Here is a 24,433-nt window from a genome sequence, read left to right as displayed (position 1 = left end):
GTACAGGCAGAGCCGGGCGTCCCAACAGGCACTCGAAAGACAAACACGCACAGCTGCTCCGAGAGCATTACAATAGTTTCTCTGTCTGTACGAGCGTGTTCTCTCCTGAGAGTCACGCTGCTTTAAAGTGGCTGGATGCTGTGGTATTTCCCTCCAGTGTATCGTACCTCCATCACACGCCATGTGCTAACAGCCTCAGATGTGATGTAACAGGGTTAGGCTCCATCAGCAGCATGTATCAAACATAACCGATAACCCGCAAAAATGGAGTTTTTGTTATTTATTAAATCAACCAATCAAATCACACAAAAAAACGGGTTTAAAGGCCAAAAATGGACCCCAAAATTCATTTATATTTGTTGGAAACCATGCATGAGCGTATTTCTTCTCTTCTGCAAAACCAAAATCGAACTAAACAAAACGTAACCCTCTAGGGTTTTGGAGACCTCAAGAAGTTTTGAAACTGAAACTCTGTAATCAGCACAAACTGGGTGATAATAATATGTTAGCAGCATTTACGCACGTGACGGATTAGTGAAAAACTACAATTTTAAAATCACTTTTGAGAACTGGATCTTGTAGCCTACGGTTTTTGCTTCAAAAACGTGTTCAAATCACCTCGATTACTCGCATAAAGTCAACAATATATTGATTTCAATTGTTTAAGACACTTTTTGAGTAAAAAGGGTCTATGCGAGAATGTTAAAAAACAAAACCAGCTGATATTAAGGTAACTGTTAGATTTATGCGTTGGGTAGGGTTGTAGAATGAATGCTTCTTCTATCTGGCCATATCCTGCATCTTTAATCCTATTTAGTGCTATTTTGTACAGTATTAGAAAACTAAACGTTTATTATCGCTTAGCACAACCCTAAATAAAAAAGAAATTGTGCCGTTACGTTTTTTGTGGTTTGGTGAATTTTCCCTAGTCACTTTAATAAGAAATCCGTGCGTTTGGGAAATATTTCCCCAAACAGATTTCGCAACAGGTTCAAGTAGGTCACGCGTTTGCTACAAACAAAAGAAACGTTTTCCTGCAAAACTGCCACTAAATAATTAAGCTAATACGTTATGCTTACGTTGCGTTTTTCCTCGACAATTTTCTTAACAAATTTGAATAAATTCACATACAGGTTAAAATTACAACTGTAGAAAATTGATATCAATACGTATAAGGTATAGGTCACCCCATATTTTACTCACCCCGAAGCCATCTTAGGTGTATATGACTAAGTTTAATACTAATTTATCCTGGCTCTTCCGTGCTTGGTAATGCTCGTGGATAGCAGCCAATTATTTTGACGTGAAACTAACCTACGCGCCGTCAATCCTTCTTCACAACTTACGTTACGCGTCGAGTCAGAAGTCAGCCAAGAATAAAACATGCCGTAATTTTCATTTTTGGGGTGAACTATGCCTTTAACTCATATTCAACCCAGAGCGTTCTTTAAATATCTGTCTGTTAGCGATTAGCGTGAATTGTCAAAACACTCTATTGTGACTGAAACACTCTCTGAATGGGTGTGTGTGTGTGTGTGTGTGTGATTGAGATGAGTGTATGAGGGTGTGTCAGGGTCAGTTTGGACTGAAATGCTGACAATGTCATTCAGCCAGGCCCACACAGACACACTACTGGGACGCTTTCTTTTCACCGTTATCCATCAGTAAGAAACAGCGTAGCGTGCGCTTAGTATGCATTTCATGATGAATTTTCACAGGCCAAATCCAATCACTTCAAAAGAAATCCGCGCGATTTCGACTCTGGTCATTTTAACCATCAGAAAGGTGCTTGATTTTAACGGAGTTTCTGTGAAAATATCTGCAAATAACTAATGTTTATTTCATTTAGAACTGTCATATCAATTTCGAAAGGTCTTCTTAATATATTTAGACGTTGCTTAGACAAAATACTGATTAAAGCGCGACGATTCTCCGAACGGAAAGAGAACTTGAAATCAATTCAAGTGTTTTTAAATAATAATTATAATGTTGCAAAACTCCTGTGCAAGATTACCGTTAATAATTATTTGATTCGCCAACAGCTCTTGGGTGATGTGATACTGCAATCTGTGGGTGGACTATTAGGGTGAAAAGTAAATAAGGATTTTTCACCTAGCGGTTTATTTACATAAGCAAACTACTCTCTGTCGCTAATGACTCTGCCTTTTGTTTCTGTCGGCAAAGCAAACAAAACATCCGCTTTCATGTGCGGAGAAAGAGAGAGCGAGAGAAAGAGAGACTCAAATCAGACAGAGCAAGACACAGGAGCGTTGTGATCTGGAGGAAAAGTCCGTTTGAGGCAGAACAAGCTGTTCGGGGATTGTTTTTTGGTAGTATTCCATGAGCAGGAGGGAATTGAGAGACAGAACGGGTCAGGCGGGCTGAGTGCGGAGCTACAGGGGCATTTCAGCTCCCCGTTCCCCTCTTCCATCACCATCTGCTCCAACAGAATTAATAACTTCATTACCAATTCAATCTGCATCGGCTTCCTTAAATGAAAAAAAATCAACAGGCATCCGCTGTGGAAATACAGTAGATACTTTGGAAGTTCTTTTCACTCTTGCCGAGGCTAAATATGGTTAACAATGATATCCATAGTTCAGTTCAGTGTTGTTTGATACTCTGTTTTCTAGATAGGACGCACATCCCTCCTGTAATGTAAGACACTGGGCACGGTCTGCTAATAATACAATAAAAATCTATTAAAAAAATGAAGTTAATTATTTTTAAAAATATTTAAAATACATAGTGACTGAGATGATCTTATTTTATGTATAAATAAATAATTGTATGTAATTATATTTTTATAATTATACATCATTACAATAACATTTATTTAATATTAATGGTTGTTGTAATGATTGTACTATACTACTATTAATAATAATAATAATAATATTATCCATCCATTTAATATTTTAATGATATCCATTTAGTATTAAGAATAATACTACTGCTACTAATAAATTATAATAATAATAGCAAAATAAAAAAAAACATGACCAGCCAAAACACTAAATAACGTGCAGAAAATCTTTTTTTAAAAGATATTGTGCATCTGACTGTTTAAAAAAAAAAAAAAAAAAAAAAAATGCACAATGATTTGAGAGGTCTTTCATGTTAATATTTTCAACTTTTCATATTTAAGGTATAGGGTTAAGCACAGGGTAATACTTTTAGAGATGCTTGGCAAGTTTTGCACACTAAAAAGACCAAAACGCACAAACAAAATGAGCGATAAAGTGAAAAGCTGCGTGAAATATAATCATGATCTTGTACACAAAATGACAATCCAAAGTCAAGCGCTCTTGAATTACCACAAAAGTCCCAGACAAACCGTTAACAGGATCTTGAGAGGCATGAATGGCTGGTTGGAGAAAAGCAGGACTGGTCAGGCCTGAGCCAGGAACAGTTCAAGTGCCCGAGCACAGACCGGTTGCATGGTAACTGTTGGATGAAGAGCCGAAGAGCATAAGATGATGTGTTACTGAGGGAGAAACGCTCTGCACAATGACACAAATGTGTGGAGTGGGCTCTCTGGTTTGCGACGAGTGCCAGAAATCTCGAGTGGTGACTGGAGATGGCGACTGACTGCGAGTGGCGAGTTGGCAGCGGTACGAGAGGAAGGGTCCATCTGCACACATGCTGCCAAACAGAGGAAATGACAAACTAAATATGGTTCCAATAAAGTGTTAGAAATACCTCCTTCAGATGGACAAAGGTCGAGGCAAAACTTGATGACAAAATCGCTAATTAACACGGGATTGTATAAGACACTGCGTTCAAGAGAATGCATAAATACTTGCATGTCAGCCAGAGGAGGTGAATGAATCAATCAATGAATGAGATTTGAAAATAGATGCTGCTTGAACATTGCAAAAGTGGCTGCCATTATGCTAGGGTGTTTAAAGTAATTGCTAGAGCGTTTAATCGTCACTGCTTGCAAAGACGATTTAGAAAGGCGTTTCCTTCAATGCAACCCTAAAAGGTTGGATTTTCCCACCAATCGAAAACGCTAAAGGCTAAAAAAGTTACTCGATGTCTTCCTATTGGTCAACACGTTACCGTACAGGAATCTTTTTCACACTAACAGAAAACACACGATCACGAATTCCTGTATTTTGACTGCAATATTTCGCTGATCAACGGTAAATGTGACCACGTCTATGTTCATGTCCTCTTTGACGTGTTAAACGAGCTTGTGAACAAACACGCATCTGTATTTCAGAAATACTGCAGCAGAGTATGCATTTTTAACACTGTCACAACTGATTCGCTTTCTTTACGTTGATTGCTAATGATCCCACCGCCTTTTATCTCGTCTGGTGTAGAAGATCTCGGTGTCGTGTCTGGTTTAATCAGCATTGCCTGGGGTACTGCCTCGTTGTTCCTTTACAAAAGCCGATTCTGTTACAGATTTGAGCAAAACCTAAGCAATGTTTCATAACTGTTGATAAAACTTATTTTAGTAGGTTTATGTACATCGCAGCCAGCGTACAAGCCATTATATTTAATTGAAGGAGACATACGCGCGTATCTTTACAGAAGCTTCTGTGGCTCTTCTAAAACATGCATAAATAACATTGACTAGATTGGACGCGATCATAATTCAGTGTAAATAAGGAGTTATCCAAACACCGATAACAAAGGAAACCGTTTATTACTCAAGGTACCGAATATGAAGCCCTTTCATTGTGACAAAAAAACGAAATAATATATAAGCACAACTTCAGTCAGATCCATTTGACATATTCTAAGAAACATAATTATCTGCTCAAGTGGCATCAGAAGTTTAATTTAAGCACGATTTTCAGTAAAACTATGTTACCTGAGCTAATTTTCAATAACTAATAAAGATGTGCCATTATTCTGCAAAACACACACAAAAAAAGGTTTATATATCACTAAAAACAATAGCAGCGATACCTACACGGGAATAAGTTAAATTACACATTGAAGTTCATTATAGGTGAACAACAGATAATGAGATTTTTTTTTTTTTTTTTTTTTTTCGCTTTTAATGCACTTCCATTTTTAGTTTCTCATAAAAACTAAGAGAGATGTAATGTTTCGCCATCCCATGAGTCCAAGCCGGGGGTTAGCATGGAAACCGAAACGTGTTCTCTGACACGAGTTTGGATAGAAGAGGAAAAATGAAAAACAACTTTTGCTCTCCTATCGTGTTTGCATGCAATACACAAAAGACATTACGTTTGCTCGTACGGGGGAGTAACAAGCCGAATCAGGGTTGTAATTTAATTTCTAAAAAAAGGAATTACAGGGCAGATTTCTAAATAAGGTGTTGGAGTGAGAGGGGAATTGTTCATTTGTGTGGCACCTGCTTCAGTCTGAAGCCCAGGAGTATTCCAGGACAGATAATTCCACACATTCACACGGGATGTTATTATAACTTCGGCGAGGTTAGAGGAAGTCACCGCGGCAATTACTCACCTCCCACCAGCCTCATTAAACCTCTGACCAACCACGGCTCCTCACCATACACGCGGAGCGACGAGACGGCCAATCGGGGAGCAGACAGGCGGCATGCCGCCGCCCACACAGTGACAGGGTATTGAGAGGTTGTCTGTCTGAGCACCTGAAATACATTTGTTTATTCACAATGTGTCGCCTGGCCAGACGGGGAGGAGGCTCGTCTCTTTGCAAGATGGAGAAGAGGGCAGGGCTGAACTAGCGCTGAAGACGGCCTCGCTTCCAGGGACTGTGATCATACGCTGCTTTTAGCAAACGTATCTGTATGGTGATTTACGAGTAAAAACGCCCGCGAATGATGGCTTTTTGTAGCCACGGGATCATCCCATACAGATATACCTGTCGCGAAACCGCAGTAAAGCGGTACAATTAAAGGGACAGTCCACCCAGAAATGACAATTCGGTTATCGTCATTTGCACACCCCGACGTGACAGGACAAAGAGAGAGATATCAGGCAGAATGTCCAAGCCGCTTTTTTCCCAAACAATAGAAAATGACTGGGATTTCTAGGATTGGATGCTCAAATACATCAGCCATTGGTCTGGCACCCTAAATCAGCACGCTTTTTGTAAAACTCTAAATCGTGTTGCTTAATTGAATTAGATATCAAATAAAACGAAATGTGAATATCAGTTGAAATCTGAACTGCTTGAAATAAAGCAAGTTTAAGTTAAGGTGCTAAAATCAAATACAAATACAAAATGAAAAGAATTCGAAGTGCAATTAAAATATGAACTTAAACATAAAAATAAAGTGTCAAGAAGCAGCAAAAAAAAAACTAAAACATAAAATCGACAAGTGAACAGCAGCTCAATTAAAATAAATATTTTGATATTGAAAAATATTAACGCTGCTCAAAACCAGCGGCACTTGAATCGCCTATGTCAAAGCTGGAATGACATTTATGTACAAACATGAAATATAATATCATTAAATATTATAACTATGCGTGACTAAAAAGGCTAAAATTAAGCTATTTGGAAACAGTGTGCAGATTTTATGGACTACTGTTATGGCCACCATTCACTTTCATTGTGAATGAAACGGCAGCGTAAAAATTCAGCTTCATGTCTCCTTCTTTGAGTTCCAATGAAAATAAATAAATAAATAAACACTGACTAAATGATGACATAATTCTCATTTTTTGGGTGAGCTGTTCCTTAAATTATAAAAATAAATGAAAGTGAATGGAAGCATGATGCCTTTAATGCATATATATGGAAATATGATGCCTTTAATGCATATATATACGCATGTATGTCTCTTCCAGTACCAGCAGGTGTAAAAAAAGAACAGTGACAGTAGGCCAGTTACACTCCTCTTTCCTATCTGTAGTTCCCTTGCCTCGTCTAAAGGAAACATGACGTGCAATCATTCCCGTTACACCGGAGAACCGTTCGCCCACATGATCGTCACAAACGCTTCCAAACCGAATGTCAAGAAAGAAAATTCATTCTTACAAACTTCATTTTTGTACAGTGCGTGAGACGTTTCTGAGTTGTACCAACTTTCCCGAACCAATAGGACCACAGCAAGAAAAACCGAGATAGAAAAACTGTGCAAAAAAAAAATAGCCTGCGAGATTAAGAAAGGATGAAAGAATATTGACTTAATATTGAGCAATTAAAGTGTGTCTCATCCCCGGTTGTTTAAACACGGCGTCCCCGTGCACAGCCTGATGAATCTGCCTCTAGATCCCGCCGGAGCGGAGCGCTGATGACTAACATGATATTTTTACTCAGTAATTATGTAACTCATCGGAAACGCAGCACAAGTGTGAAGCACATGGAAGGTGCAGATACGGTCCACGCGATCCAGGAATTGTTTGCCCACCAAAGTGTTTCTGACACCTTTTGCTTTGCACATTATGTCCAGGATTGTCCGTGCCAAAGCGCTGCTTTAAGCAACCTTTATTTTAAGGCTTTGTTCTTGGTAATATGCAGATTAAATACATTGACTTGCATCAGCGGGCTCGGAGATTCATTATGTCGAAGGAGAACATTCATAAAGCCGAGAACTGTAACAAGTTTGCGAGGCATCGGATTAGGAGGAACGGCATCTGCGTTACGAAGACGTTTTTTGGGAGATGCGGCGTACCTTAGCGTCGACCAGTAACCAGTGTCTCCAGTAAGCTCGAGAGGGTTTCTGCCGACTAGGAGCATCTGGATCCACCATTAATAGAGTGTATTTCTTCTCCTAAAAAGAAAGAAAGAAAGAATTGTCTTTTAATTATTTTAAATAAATGTGAAAAAAACATTAATATATAATATAACAATAATTATGCAGCTACCAAAAATATATAGTAATATATAATTTAATATTATATTATAACTACCACAAAGAGACAATATGATTTTCTTTTTAAATTAATTCTTTAAGATTGGTTACATCATTGATAGTAATGCAATAATAAGTATGTATTAAATGCTAATTAAATTACACGTATTTCTCATCATTAAGTTTCACTGTCCTCCTGTTTTCTTTAGAAACATCAGTTGCTTTAACTGTCGCTAAAACCCCAGCGTTTTTATCAAGTGACGTACGGAAGAAAACTTTAATTAGTTACTGATATTCTCAGACCACCTTCCATTCTCACACATTCACCAAATCACAATCTGTCTGCGAAGTTTTCTTTACTTTCTCTCCCTCTCTCTCTTTCTCTCTCTCTTTTTTTTTAATGAAAAACACTTCTCCATAAACAACCTGGCACATATTTTGGGTGCTACACATTAACAATGACTGACCAACTTAATTGCTCCAACTACTCATCTTCGCAAGTCCCCTTAAAGTTGAAGAACTGGGAGAGCAGATTGAATTATTGCGTGAGCACATTTGTCATCCCTGGTGCCGAGCCCAAAATCTGCCAGACCATATGATAGCGTTATTATTATACGCCTCTCTCAAGAAAACAGTGCTGTCAATCACGATTGTTGCCATGCAACAGTAGCCCCTCCCCGCAACATCGAGATTAAGACGGAGACAAAAGTGAAACGCTGTATAAATGAAACCCATATGGCACGTAGAGGAAAATAAAATTAATTACAAAAAAGACAAAAATGAATAATTCAAATAAATTATATTTATTTTTAATAATTATTATACAAATTAAACATTCAAATAAAAAACTAAATTCTATTATTTAATTTTAGTTTACAATTTTTTTTTTTATTATTTTATTTTTGCCGGTCCAGGAAACCCATTTTTCTGATTTCCTCTGCAGCCTCAAGACAATTTATAATCAACTCTAATCAGACAAGCCTGTGTTTAAGCAACTAAAGCATGCAAATAAAAATCCCTGATATTCTAAGGTCTCTAGAGCCTAAATCCTCTGCTCACCTGACACAAAGCAATAAGCTCAAACAACCATAAGCCTAATAATCGGATGATGTTTAAGTTTAAGTGATAGCAGCTCCAGGCGATTTTAAAAGAGGCAGAACAATGCTCCCTCCTCCAAAGGCTGTCACTGTAAACCTTGACTGGATCTCACTGATCTGACCCCCTGTGGACAGATTAAATACCCTCCCCAGACCTGTTGCCGAAAATACGATTCTTGATGAAGGGTTGATGAAAAGTAATACTTGGTAAACCAGAACTATACGGAGTTCAACCTTTAATTGTGCTGTATGTGTTTTGTTGTCATTGTGAGTGTTCCCAAATAAAAGCAGACCTTTATGCAGTGATGAATTATTATTAAGGCAATAATGTTTAAAGTCGATTGGTTAACATTTAAAGTATACTCCTTTGTCTACGAGGCACATTCACGCTTGTTAGGTGATGTTTTCTTATTTCATTTGTATGATTTTCTATTAATGCAATGGAATGTATGGGACCAGAGGGAAAAACCAATATGGCGGCATGGTGGCTTCACTTTCGCGACGTTATGAAAATATGGACAAAAATAAACAAAGGTATGCAGTTATCGCTGTAGCTAGAGAACTTTTAACCGATGAAGCTTGAAGACAAACATACGATTGTGGCAATATATGGTTCATCTTTGTTCTTCAAGCAATCTTGGGCATTTTTATGAGGATAAAGTATATTTAAAATGCGATGCTAACCAACACAGCCTTTATCACTGTATACAATAGTACGATTTCTGCCTCGTTCTGTGATATGAAACCATATCTGTTCACAAAACGTAATTATTATGAACACTTGACAAGAAAACCCAACTCAATAAATGACATCTATGTTGGTCAAAACAGTATTGCACACGTGCTGCTATAATACATGTAGCGATAAACGTATACATTTATATGTCGGTGGATGTGTTAAAAGGGATCTACGTTTAGAGATTTGTAATTGGCTAAAATGCTCAATGCTCTAACAAGCTCAACGTGTGTTTAAAAGCCGCAATGTATCAGCAGCTACCAGAAGAGAAGTACCAATACCTTTGACAACACTACTATATCGAATATATTTACATTTTTCAGTAATATAATCAAGCAGTTGAGATTTGTAATATTGTATGTACGTGTGTGTATGATAAGGTTGGTTCTAGTCTTATGCCAACATGTGTAATGTTTACTTTTAAAACAGTGTGATTTTTGCATATTTTAAAAGCACGCGTGTGTGTGTATATATAGATATACAATTTTATTTATTTATTTTTTCCATTTAGGTTGTTGCACACTTGTCTGCTAAACTTGCATTGCGAGTGCATTACTATAAATGTCTTTAATTGCTTTTTACAAATTGACTGACAAGTTGTAATTATATTCCATGGTAAGTGACAGCACGCCACCGATACTGTTAATAGGGCTAATGTTGCGTTTAAATGTAAGAACATTTCTTTTTTTCACCGGAGTACTTCTATGCATGCTTCATTGTACGTGCTTGTGTGCGGTTTCAAAACTTTTATGATTGTGAACAAACTTTTTCGTTATTTTGGTCTCAACAATCACATTATTGTAACATCAATACGCCGCTGACATTAGGACCTATTTTCAGTGTTTCCCCTAATAAATGTGGAGAAAGCACATGCATTATGTGGGTGTGTGTCGCTGGGGTAGAGAATATATGTGTGTGTGTGTATAATTAATGTGCATTTAGACAGATGGAGGAAGCAAATGCAGAGGAAAGAGAGGACATGAATGTGAAGGTGTGAAGAAATGCAGTCTTCCCTCCACCAGCTGGGACAGGGTATGGTTTAGGTGTACTCAAAAACAACATGATATCTTACTATTTTTGGATTTACGTCATTTTCGTTTGTCTTTCGTGAGCAACTTCTGATCGTTGGTAAACACCATGCTTGATTAAGATGAGTTTTAGTCATGTAGAAATTAAGCAGAACACGTTATACAGCGACGCATTTCAAGAGTCTAGAACGACCAAGGCCCAAAATCAAGCATTGAAGTCACTTTGATTGCCATTTCCTGTTAGAAATTTCACAATAACATGTGCTATACTGTATCTTACACTATAATGCAATTATTTTAAATTACGTTCTGCAGGAGCCGTGGCCTAGCTGTTAACATTCTTCACATTATAAGGACCAAAAGTGTCCCTTGAGGGAAAGACGGTTTATAATGCTGGTTTACCAACAATGGAAGTAAGTCCCTGTTGTGTTTGAGCTTTCAGGCTGCGTCTTGGGCTTTTTCTTCTAGTTATTACTGCAATGTTCGGCTTCATGATAAACTGCACCTGGGAATTCTTAAAATTTGGATTCCTGTCGCCTCTTAGGGCTGGTTCACACAGTTTTTTTTGCTTTGGACATGGCAAGGAATTAGGAATAACCGCACAGCCTTGAAATCTGTCTTTAAAAAGTTCTAAAGATTTGTTTTTAGAGCGCTGTGCCATGCACACAAAGCGGGTGTAGCGGTCAAACACATCCATCTAGCAGGTTTACTTTGAAAATCTATTAAAAAGCAACACAGCGATATGGAAAAGAAATAAAAACGGTTTTCTTTGTTTGAGGCCAGCAAATAATTTTGGGGTCAGGAACCAGGATTTGGGAATCGCTCAAGGGCTTGTGTTTTGTGTAAAGCGCAAATATCTTTTATGACAAAAAGTGAACTTAAAAAAAAAAAAATCCCAAGACGACTTCTTTTTACACTTTTTTCTTTTCTTTTCCTTCCAGCATGTCCACACTTCCCAAAAGAAAATGCACCTTGTGGAGAAAATATAATTTTGAAAAATTTAGCTTTATGAAAATTTTACTATAAACTACATAAAGATTGTCAGTTCCCCTTTAGATACATTCAAAACCTAACCATAACCCGAACCTCCCAACTGCATCATGATTCGTTTAACAATCAGCTTGAATCATCACACATTTTCATTGATTTTAAACTCGATCCTATTACAACGTCTTTTTTAGCAATCCGTGATAAACTATTTTTTGTTCCCAATAGGACCTTTACCACACTTATAGAATATAGGTTGAATTTTCATTACCTGCCAAATTTAATGTCGATGCATCGCCTCGTAAACGCTAGACCTGACGACTAACTAGTGCATGAAATCAACTGAATTTTACAGTACTACAGACAATCCTAACTATTTATAGTTTCAAATTTTGGCATCACACCAGAACACCAATGAAAGCTCACATCAGGGGTTCTGATTCCTGCCTGGGGGTCTTTTGAACACTGCAGTATGATAGGAGCCATTTGATGTGCATGTGTTATAGTGAGAAACATCGAACATTGAACACAGAATGTGCAACATAGTAGGTCTGTCTCGAAACGCTCAGCAATGAGCCCGAGACATGCAGCGTGACCCGTTTGACTTTAGCCTTGTGATGTTACAATCTCAAACCTACGATCAATTGCTCACTTGTTCAATTGTGAAAATGAAAATCAATACCTTCTACCAAGCATATGCTGATATACCATTCTAAAAGAGTTTTTTTTAAACTGGAAGTTAGATTCAATCTTTTAACATGCAATTTGAATTCTACCGTCTTTGCACACGGGGCCCTATCGTTATTACTTTTTGTGACACTATGGAAACGCCATGGATATGGAGCTGTTCCAAGAAACTGCGACAAGCATGTAGGTAATGAAGGAATGGGAAAACAAAGTGCTTAGATGAAGAGAGAAGAAAGTACAGAGAGATCCAGGCCCCATTGTGAGTTTATAAGTTCATGGTTTATCCCTGACCCGATACCAAGCCGTGTAGTCCATTCAAAAGCCTATAAATATCCATTCTGATTTATCCTTCCCTTTCTCTCCGTAAACACACACAGGCGACCGCAAACACACACACACACACACACACACATACACACACAAACACACACTTGGGATCCGAAGCTAACGCAATGCAATCAATCCCAAATCCCTCTTTAAGCAGTGAAAACACTTGAACCGTTTGGGTAATTAACAGGTATCTGTGTTGTGATTAAGATACAGAGACGGCTTAAGGATCATCGACTGCAGCTTAATGCAAGGTTAGCCGATCGATGAGTAAATACGGGGGAAATTGGGCCATTAAAAAGAGCACCGGTTGAATACCGAACAATCACAGCCAACAAATGGTGCAAAACCTAACATATTTTGGTCAGTTGATGTGCCAACGGTTCCCAAAGGAGCCGCAGGATTGTATAGAATACATTTCTATACATTTGCCACCAATTTGCTTAAACTTTAAACAGTTATGATTTGTCACTAGACTGACAGGGCAAGATGCAACAAGCAATATTCTTCCCGGATCGGTAAAAAGCGCTCAATTATTGATACGCTCTTTCATTAATGTCACCAGTATTCCTTCTGCACATTTATCCTCGGATCATTATACAGCACTGAATATTGAGGAGCACTACAGAGACCACCTGAGGACGCTCGTGAACAGGTGAGAGTTTATACGCGTTTGGAGACGAGATACAAGTGGACGGAAGAATAAGGAGGAAATGAAGTCAACGGTATTGGAGAAAAAAGACAAAGGGCTGCAAAAGGACACAAGAGGAAAGGACAAAGGAGGGCAAAGGAGGAGAGCGGAGGTTTGGAGAGGAGGGCTGCTATCAGGACAGGGGATGGGGCCGTTTCGAGGGGTCAAAGGGGTTTAAGGTCAGAGCACGGGCAGTAATTGAATCCAGTCTGTGGTGGAAACAGGGACAGTGGAAATGCTGAGATTAAACTGGGACAGGGAACACACATGCTTAAACCTCATTTCCCACACACACACACACACACACACTCACATATATAAGTCACTGTCTTAAAAGAGAACCTTTAGGGTTAGGAAAGACCGTCAACGCTGGCCTCTACCTTATCACATCTTTCCTAATGAGTGACTAAAGAATAAATCCTAGATACAGGATGAGCTTCATCTATTAAAAGTGAAACACTGGCCACTTCTAACTATAAAAATTGTTCTCCACTTAGCAATCTAGATCTTTATTTATTCTCATTTATAGTGTATATATTATTTCAAATCTCACAACCACGGCTGGTGAAATTTATTTCAGCAACTTCAGTCATTACTTGCACTCATATTATTCCAGGCTGTGTATGTTGTTATTATAATTTTTTGGTGGAATTTTCTAAGAATCTTTATAGAGCTGTTTTTGATATAACAGGAAATATTAAAAACAAAACAAACAACAACATTTCCATGTACATGTGGAAAACGCCAGTGGAAACAAGAAAATCCTACAAAAACTGTACAAAGCCGATGCTAGGAAGAAACTGTAGTTATTTCAATTAAAAACATCAAATGAAATTTAGGAATTTTGTACAGCTTTTCACTTCAGATGACATTATTTTTCACTTCCAAAAAAACCCTAAAAAACATTAAGAGTACTGTATATTTTTGTACTGTAAAATAAATGTTTTGTACTGTAAATTTACAGTAGATCTATCCAATTTTTTAACTGTCAAATTTAATTTGCAATCATTTAAAATTGTCGCAACAAAACATGTAATACCAGGATGTAATGACTAGAGCAGCTAAAATGATACTTTTCAATCGCTCAAAGGAATTGTTTTTACGGGTTTTGAAGAAAACTTGCTTAAGCTCAACATGGCATATATTTAAGGCTCACTTTTTTATAGAGAACCACCTTTTGGATATCCAGTCTTGAGCTTTAGACATTCTACAATCCACTCCCAAAATACAAAGTTTCCCTGTCGAGGAACAAAAGTCCACTTTTCCTGAATACGACGGTTAAACGTATCGTCCACATTTACAAAGACAGTTGCAGATTTTACACAGCATGTATGCTTGAGTTTGTTTGTGTGTGTGTGTGTGTGTGTGTGTGTGTGTGTGTGGGAGAGACCGAATGGTCATGGGCTCTCATAAGCAGAGCTCCTGCTATGCCACCACCCACCGCTGTAACCTGAACTTCATATCATCTTGCGCAAAAAGGCTCTAGAGATGCAAACGCAGCACGTCAAAAAGTGATTACAGTTATTACTGAATGGCAGTGGGTGACATGAGCGTAGCTCCTTAACGCTCTGCGCTGCTAAGTGTTCGTTTCCTGCTATTAACAGGCATGGACTTCCAGCTATTCGTCTCTTACTAACACTAATATGCATGGCAGGGGCAGGAGTGGACGCAAAGAGCAATCAACATTAGAGATGCCACAGTGTAGGGTTAGTAATGCAGAAACAAATGTGTTTTCAGCCTGGAAACGTGGAACAGGCAATACAAAGTCCTAGAGGGTGGGATGAAGAGGGAAAATGTATATAAAAGAAAAAAAAAAAATTGAAAAACAGATTTTTTGGCAAGCACTCATATTAAAAATGGCAAATTACATTAAGCTTTATTAAAATAGTGGAAAATACATGATGAAAAATACATGAATTGATTTATAAAAAATAATAATAATAAAAGACAAAAACAACAACAACAAAAAAAAAACAGCATGTCATGGTTTCCATGAATAATAAACAGAAAAAAACAACAACTCAGAAATTTTTTTTTTTATTCATGAAGGATCATGTAACACTGAACACTGGACAAATAATAATCAAATACATCTTTGCATCAAATAAATAAGGAAATAAATAAATAAATTATATATATATATATATATATATATATATATATATATATATATATATATATATATATATATATATATATATATATATATATATATATTTTTTTTTTTTTTAAGATTACCACAAATAACATAACAAATTAACATATAATAGATAACATTTATTTCGATAATATTTCAAAATATTACTGTTTTTACTCATTTATCAATTAAATGCAGCCTTGGTGAGCAATTATTCTTATTCTGTCTTATATAGAATTGTTCGATTTCAACATTCTATCAACATTTTAAAAACCATTTATGGCATCCAGCGAGCCGAGAAATCTCTTTATTATTGGTATAAGTGCATGTAGCATATTCAGTTTTTACTAAACGCATGGTAAAACCTACCCCGAGCCTCGAAGACATTCATGCACGCATCACGTATGCAAACTCTCTTTGTCTTTTCCTCACTCACGCCGCTTTATTTAAGATTCTCTGCCTCTCCCAAGGGCTAACCTCACCCTCCAGCCCTAAGACAACTATATTTATCCCATTCCGTAGCCCACACACCCTCACACGCATGCATACACTTTCTGAGGGGGGAAAACGAATGGTGGATATTGTTGTTAAGAACACAAAACTGAGATACTTCGAGAAAAATCAAAGCCAATTTATTATTAACACACAGTTCTCAAACGCATCCAGTAGAGAAGACACCATCTGGACTATGATAAGAAAACGAAATAACAGATTCAAGAGCGATAAAAATCACAGAGCAATGTGAAATATTGTTCTTTTGTTAAAAAAGTACATTAACACCTTTATGTTGATTGTCTCCGTGTGCCCATGTGATCTGATCATAGTTCCAGTGCTTGGCAGGGGCCTGAGAGCTCGAATGTGGCCTCTGTACAAAATTCGCACGAGCTTGTTTACGCTACTGCTGATCCAACACTAGTGTTGCTAAACCTGAGAGGTCGCGTCTATACAAAAGAACCGTGTCAAGTGGACATTTTATTTGTTTGTTTTTAATCACTGAGGGGGGGAAAAAAAAAAACTGCTGTTTGTCAGCTTTAAATTATTAATGCAAGATGACAAGTATTCATGCCGCACGGATCACCGTACATTAACCTACGAAGCAATGGACCCTTAAGTCACACCTAAACACATATGATTGCCGTCAGTGTTAAAAAAAAAAAATGATGCATTGCAATTTTGCGTCACTCTTTAAAAACCGTCATTAATTGTGTTACTGTAATTACTTACAGTAATGGGTTTCTTTTTAACCCTTTCGCACCAAAAGTTAAATTAATGCGCCTCGGGCAGAAGGAAGTGCCTCTTTTCTCAGGGAAAGGTCAGCAAATAAATGAGAAAACAAAGTATTTGTTTAAAAATGTAACTCTGATATTTCAATGTAAATTTAAAGGAGAAATGTGCTACTTTACTGGTTACTTGGAAAACAGGTCATCTGTAGGGATGTGACAATATTATCATCATCGTGATAGCAAAACTATCTTAATATTAGAGCGGTCATGTAATGATATCAAATGAAAGGAATAAATAGGTCTAAAAAGTGTAGTTTTTAAAGGGGTGCTTGACTGTTTTTCTCCAGGCTTGATTGTGTTTACGGGGTGCAGTCTAACTCTAGTTAATACTTCTTAATAGTTCTTCACATAGTTTACCTTTATTCCACACCGCTCTGTCCCTTCTTCTATAAACGCTGCGATGATTTCCTGCTTTTATGAAGCCCCTCCTTCGATTGGATCTGATTGGTTAACCGACTGAGAATGAGACACTTCTGCATCCAGTGGGGACATAATTGCGATTATACATGAGTCGCATGCCAGCCTTTTAGTCAAAGGGTTGCAGCTCAGTCGTTGCAGATAATGTTGAAACTACAAATATTTTTCTTAGAGGACATGTGATAACCCCGAAGGTGTATAGTTTAGTTTTACGCTGCAGTACTTGCAGATGTATCTGATTTACGGAGCTTCAAAATAATGGCCGATATCCACCAGCATTACCAAGCTTGTAAAAACTCTGAAAGGTGGCGTCTCATACTTTATAGGTATAGGTATAGATAGGCTGTTATTTATAAATGCTACTGCTCCTGTTAGCTTTTAATAAATGTTTTTATACCGATTAAAGCTTCAATACAGCACAGAGGAAATAGATATGGGAAATTAAGTGAATAAATGAGTTCATTTCTGGAGCTGGTGATCTGAATGAGAGATTTTTTGTGTTCTTAGGGGTTTATCTGGGTTTGTGACATCACAAAGCAACTCGTTGTAGTCCTGATATGAGCCATTTTGCAGGCATTGACTATAATTTTTTCTAGTATAAGACGTCTTTCAAATGTGTTTTGGGCCAATAAGCCGTGACACAATACATATCAAACAAATTAAAACCGAAAGCACTAAAAATTAAAAGGGTCCTTTCCCTTCATATTTTCCTCATTTTCCTCCTAATCGCCTGCTCATGATTTTTTTTAGCTTATAAAATTAGTGTGTAAACATTTTTACGGCCTCCGTGTTTGTCCGTGTTGACAACATGCTTTAAGCCATCTTGTTTTTGTTCTTTTGCACATGTGGGTCATTTCAGGAGCATGACCAGTCCACACTGGAATCTGATATTTGCCACATTATAGGATTGGTTTAGCCAAAAATTCATTATTTTTACTTACCTTCCAGGCATCCTAGGTGTGTGTGACTTTTTTCTTTCAGACCAATCCTGGCACTAATCATTGCTATTGCAGTAGTCTAAACAGTCTAAAACACGTTAAATAAAGTATGCGCGGCAAAACATGTAGCTAATCCGTGCGTTTTTCTAGAATAAACATCCACATTTTTCATACTTCTGCTGACTGTGATGACCGGAGGCAGTCCCAGAAAAGATACATGAGAGATACATCTTGTACGTACGTGTATTTCCACTTTTTATTCGAACAAATGGAGTATTTTTCTATTGCGTCAAACTGTTTAAGTAATGTGCATGACTCCAAAATGATACTAAAGTGATGTTAGGAATCTTCGAATAAAGTCGTTAAGTTTGTTTTCTTTGTGTATTACGGTTGAACCGCTGATACTTCTCTGCTTCTGGACAGTCGTACCACAAAGACGAACAAAGCTTTTGCGGATGTGGAATGACAAAATTTTCATTTTGGGGTGGAGTGACCCTTTAATGCAACTACGACTGGATTCGTCTGAAAGAAGAAAAGTCACATACAGGATGCTTCGAAGGTACTTAAAAGTGAACTAACCCTTTAAAGTGCCCCATGGAGTTTTAAATCTGAAAGTGTAACTCTGTATCATTGTTGAAACCGGCGTGAAACACTAGCATATACACTTGTTGGTCTTTTCGCATTGGTCTTGAATGAACATGCAAAAGCATTAAAAGCTAACCAACACTGCTTTAAATGAAATCGAAAAATTTGAGTGAATCGTTTGGGAGTCGTTGATACAATTCATTAATGAATTAAAATAAATGCATATTATAAAAAAAGGAAAATGTTTTTTTAAAGATTTCTTTTTGACCTTTAATTTGAAAGGACAGATCACAGCTGACAGGAAAGCCAAGCGGTAGATGTATATATATATATATACACACACACACACACACACACACACACTGGATCAAGATAAAAGATGAAATGAAACCTATAGTATCAGAATCAGGGTATGTCATCGTATATCTTGCTCATTTCTGCACATACTTAGAAGAAACTTCAATTCACAGTTTTCCTAACAATGTAAATTCTAACTACTAAACCTCATTATGAGCATTTGCAATATGCACGGAGAGCTCTGCAAGTTTATCTTTTTATAACTTTTAATAAGTCATGTTTAATCTTGCTTCAATTAGGTATGATCTAGTAGAGCATTAATTAGATTTTGGAGTGCTGTACTGGGAACAGCAACGGTATCCCAAAACATTTATTGGGGGCTCTGAAGAACAGTTACAGACATGCTTTAACAGTTCAAAGGTTACTGCACAATTACAAGATTTACTGAATTAATTCAGTAAAAAGAAGACGTACAAGAAAAATGCAAACGGCACTATTTCAATGATATTCTCTAGGACTAAGACTATTCATTTTCTCTTCCTCCCTTCTTCTTAACAATCTATTTACTTTATTATATTCTGATTATTTGAATTATTCTCAATATTTCCTCTCTTTATCTATTCCTTTCTTTCTCAGATAGGTGTGCAACACATACACATAACTAAGGCTTTACATAATTACATGTACATTTAAATTCATTGTTTCTTTGTTTATTTGGTCTTGTTCTAAAAACACATAAAAAAGAAAAACAAAAAAATAGATCATCGAAATTATAGACCGTTACGGGGCAAACTGATTGAAAAATGCAGTAAACTAGTTTAAATGTTGGTTACATCTATATAAAGTAAAAACTAAAATATTTTGAGGCAGAAAAAAGGATATAAAAAGTTTAAATAAAAACAGATCTCTATAACCCCTAACTTAAATTACATTCTTTGCTTAATATTAATAACATTTATTATTAGTAGTAGTAGTAGTGGTTGTATTAGTAGTAGCATTTAGCAATTATTTGTGTTTATTTTATTATATTTGGAGCTGCTAGTTAGTGATGCTATAATATATAAACACAATTTCAATATAATAGTAAAATAACAGTAAATATGGCATTTCCTAATGCCATTTAGTAAATATATATCATGTTGGAATGCATGATAATAAAACCAATATCCTAAGATGTTCAGATCAAAGAAAATGTAAAAGTAGCTGTGATTTGCTTGAGATAAAACTGTACGAATAGCATGTCGCAATAAATCTGGCATTATAAAAGTGTGTAACAAAAAAGCAAATGGCACAGATGGACTGTTTTTTCTACTAGAAGAAGACACGGCTGGTTGGGTAAGCTGAGTGATCGGCACAGGCAGATAATATATGTAAGAGAACAGAGACTACTCGATAATCATGCTAATCCTGAACACTGCCAAACATTCAGCACACTCGCGCTGCCAAGAATCTGCAGAGAAACACTCACACACTCATAGACACCAATCACGCATACGCTTACACCCAAACACACATGGAAACACACACTCTCTCCGACTGACATACGAGCGCAAACCATCAGAAACACTCGCTCTGCATTCAGGAGGCTGCCCATTTCTCTGCCACTCTCCCGAAGTTGTACGTTTACGAAGAACGCTACGGTTTCAAAGCGGAAAAAAAACAAACGCCTGAAGACAATTAAGCGAGGTCTCTAAAAGGCATCTGATACGCGGCTCCCTTTGAGAGAATATTCTAAATATAAACGCATATTGGAAATGGGATTTTAGTTTGACTTCAGGCAGCTATATGTGGTTTCCAAGGCAACTCTTTTTTTTTTTTTGTTTGTGTTAATGGATGGGATGCGCGTTTACATTGTAAGTGCAGAACTTTTAGGAGGATAATTAATAGCGAGACGCGTTTCGCTTCAACGTAACCCACCTTTTCGATCTGGTCAGCTCTCGGTCTTTTGGCTCAGGGGCGAAAGCGTATTTCTGCTGCTCAAATACGCGCAGAAGGACAATGGGTCCATGTGCGTGGTGCGCGTTTCTGCTTCCTTATCAACGAAAGCGATTAAGCGTTTCACTTCTAAGTTTTCCGTAATTATGCTACAGGTACACGTAATTGCTGTCACTTTGCATTACGTCGTAAATTAAAGTAACACTACGGTCGTCTTAAAGCAGCGAACGTCCTCGTTAATCTAACTTTCTTCATAAGCGATTACATTAACGGCTCTCTCGTCTACATCAAGAAGAACACGCAGCTGGGAAATTCCCTCTGGATAAAAATGTTGCTGCTGTGGCCTATTGCTTTTGTGCATCCGGCCAGTGGTGTTTCTTCATATAAATTAAACCGAAATATTAATATGAAATAATCAAATATATACACGTACATATAACATTTTCACAGTGCTATACTGTTAATATAAACACCAGTTATAAAAAAATAAACATAAAAAAGCTTAAAAATATTGATTGTGTAGCAGCTGTGTTTCTAAAATTAAAGTTTATGACCAAAAATGCTAAAAAAATATTTTTTTCCTGTCTTCAGCTGAAATGTTCTTTTCTATATAATGACACAAATGACATTTTGGGAAAATTACTGTAATTTTTATTCTAAAATGTATTACTATGATATAATATATATATGTGTAATTAAAAGCCGATCATGCGTTTGGAGCAAAAATAATCAGATTCTGATTTATGTCCGCTCTCTCTGATGACGAGGGAAATATATTTTCTGTCCATCCAATGAAATCCCTCAATATCCCGTATCACGACGTAATAACATTGGTTGTGACATTTCATCTCAAAAGGTGAAGTTAATTTAGACACCTAAACAATAAAAACGCTTCACGCGTCCTTCGTCCGAAAGATGGGCTAATATACGCTGGGTTTTTTGTCGTGGGAAGGAAGCGAGCTCATTGAAACGGTTTGAATCTTAAGTAGCAGATTGCCGGGCTGTCCTCAGAAACACAGAAAGTCTCTCGAACGGTTTCTGACACCTCTCCTGTTAGCCCATCAGCGCTGCTAACGCTAACACAAGCATTCACAGGCACTGCGTGTATCACCACAGAACACATCCCTTCCATGAATTTCTTCCCTATCAGGATTAATTATGGCTACTAATGTTGGCTGCGTGCGAGAATGACTGTCATAAAAAGGAAATTTTACTGCCGCTCATAGTCATGTCCTCTTTGCACTCCTCTGTGTGGGATGATGACATTGACGCCATTCGTGGACACCCACCAAAATGGCTCTCCCACTGGCAAGGGCCGAGCCTGAGATTTCTGATTTGGTTTGCCAGTGCGACATGACAGATGAAAATGGTCTGGCTAAGAAAGCCTTAGTTTGAAAGCCTTAAGTTGACCCGAGTCTTTTCATCGTTCTCATCTGCCAAAAGGGATAATGCTGGTCTGAGGCAAACTTATGTTAATATTTGTGTTAATGAATGTTCGTGTGTTCGCCAACAAAGACAGGCACAATTACTATTGCCACAACAAAAACACGTTTTTTTCCAATCGACTTGTATTCGAAAATATTTTGAAAATAAAAATAATTATTATTAAAATAAGTGTTTTAAAAAGTCTAAAAATGTTTATGCAATCAACTCCAGCAAAAAAAAATACTTTAATAAAAATAAACATATAATAAAAATTATAAATCACACTTTATTTCATTGAACCATACTTTTTAAAAACACGCCAATAGCTAGACAACAGAACTTTTGAATATTATTATATTCAAATATATTATTATATCTATTAATTCATTAAAAAACATTAAAATGCAATTGACTGAATAAAAAGGAATGTAAAAAAGCAATACATTTGTTTTAAGAATAATTTAAACTGTTGCATTTATTACATGTTAATTGTTTTAATTAAAATATGTATAGTTTACCATAATGCTTTAATTATATTTATTTACTATTTAATTAATTGACATTTTCCCATTTAAGGCCATTTGATCTTTCTATTACGAGGAAAGATTTTGTTTGTAAAATGTCAGGTGGTATATCTAATAATTAAGGACCATCTTCATACATACTGTCCATATACCTTAAAGGTGCATATTAGTGCTCTAAATTGTACCTTTTGAAAATAGAAAAGCATCACCCCAGAGCTTTTTTACATTCTGACAATGGAAAAGATCTAGAAATGGGCCTTGAACATCCCCATCACACCCACAATCTTACATTCTCTTTTCAGCCACAAGGTTCAAGTAAAGCAGCATTCGAGGGTCTAAACGCATGCAAGGTTACAAGCTTCCAAGGCTCTCTTTGACGTATCTGCAGCAGATGAGGGCCGTCTGTGTGCCGCTCTCACCAGCCCACCCGTCTGACAAACGGCACCTCGCTGATCTGCGAGAGCTAGCGTCAGGGAGCCCTCGCGACTCGCTGAGACTCGGCCCCAGTCAAGACGTCAGAAACACCATCACCATCACCATCATTCACAGCCAGCTCAGCCCAGACTCGAACGGAACAGATGGAGGTTCACAGAACATAGAATGCATACATTTACCCGCCTGGGAAACATGCTGTACCCAAACGCACTTCGCATAGGAGACAGGAAAATCTCAAATTAGAGCTCATTAACGTCTCGATTGCTTTTCCTAGATAGAAGAGAGTTTAAACAGAGCAAACGGAGACTTTAGATGATGTTTCCTGCTTCACAGATTCATATTGCCATATCTATTAAATAAATAAATAAATCACCAATAACAAATGCAATTCTCACACATATTGACTTCACACTTAAGCTATGATGAGCAGGTTTTTGATGAATTATGAATTCATGAATTATGCATGTATGTTTGCATGTACAGTATGTAGTAGGGTCAAAGAAAAAAAAAAGATAAAAAAGTGATTTATGTACATGGAAAGCAATTAAATGTAAATAAAGTGTTTTCTTTTAAGGTTTCAAGTAAAGTTTCTGGGGAATAAAATGTCAAAAATTGGCTGAAATAATGTTACACTGTCGTTCAATGTAACATAATAATAAAATATACAAAAGAATAAGGAAGCATTGTTTTTTTAAATGAGTAGAAAAAAATCTTACTGACAATGGTGGTTAAACCCTTTTTCATTTTTTACCCATGTATTTATGTATGTATGGTTCTGGGACGCTGCTCATCACCATCTCCAAGGGGCAGTGCGCAGGCAGAGGACGGCGGTGGACCTACGTCAAAATAAAACACCTACTTACCATGTCAGAAGGTTTGGCTGTCAACATGAGACTGTGCATGCCCAGTATGAAACGAAGTCCCAGATTTGTTGGCCTCTTCACCATCTTGGAACATACAACCACTACGTTCCATTTATCACTACTCAAACCTCACCACGAACCCGTTCTTCTCTCCACAGAGCCTTGCCAGACGGAGGAGCACCCTCCTCTTGGTCAGTTTACAAGGTTGAGGTGATCCTGGAGTCCCGGCGCCACGGTGGTTAGCTTGAATACCTGGTAGACTGAGTGTGAAGG

The 24,433-nt window shown here is 37.2% G+C and overlaps 1 protein-coding gene across 3 annotated transcripts in view; it reads right to left on the bottom strand.

Moving 5' to 3' along the window:
• Nucleotides 1-24,433, bottom strand: part of LOC122350060 (phosphatidylethanolamine-binding protein 4) — an 85,887-nt gene that overhangs the window by 42,087 nt on the left and 19,367 nt on the right. For all 3 annotated transcript variants that reach the window (XM_043246254.1, XM_043246255.1, XM_043246256.1), the window contains exon 4: nucleotides 7,589-7,687. In XM_043246254.1, coding sequence (XP_043102189.1) covers nucleotides 7,589-7,687 — 99 coding nt within the window. The remainder of the gene's footprint in view (nucleotides 1-7,588; nucleotides 7,688-24,433) is intronic.

This window comes from Puntigrus tetrazona, chromosome 8 (genome assembly GCF_018831695.1).
Source record: "Puntigrus tetrazona isolate hp1 chromosome 8, ASM1883169v1, whole genome shotgun sequence".
In the NCBI taxonomy this organism is placed as follows: Eukaryota; Metazoa; Chordata; class Actinopteri; order Cypriniformes; family Cyprinidae; genus Puntigrus; species Puntigrus tetrazona.
This window is presented reverse-complemented; position numbering and strand designations above follow the sequence as displayed.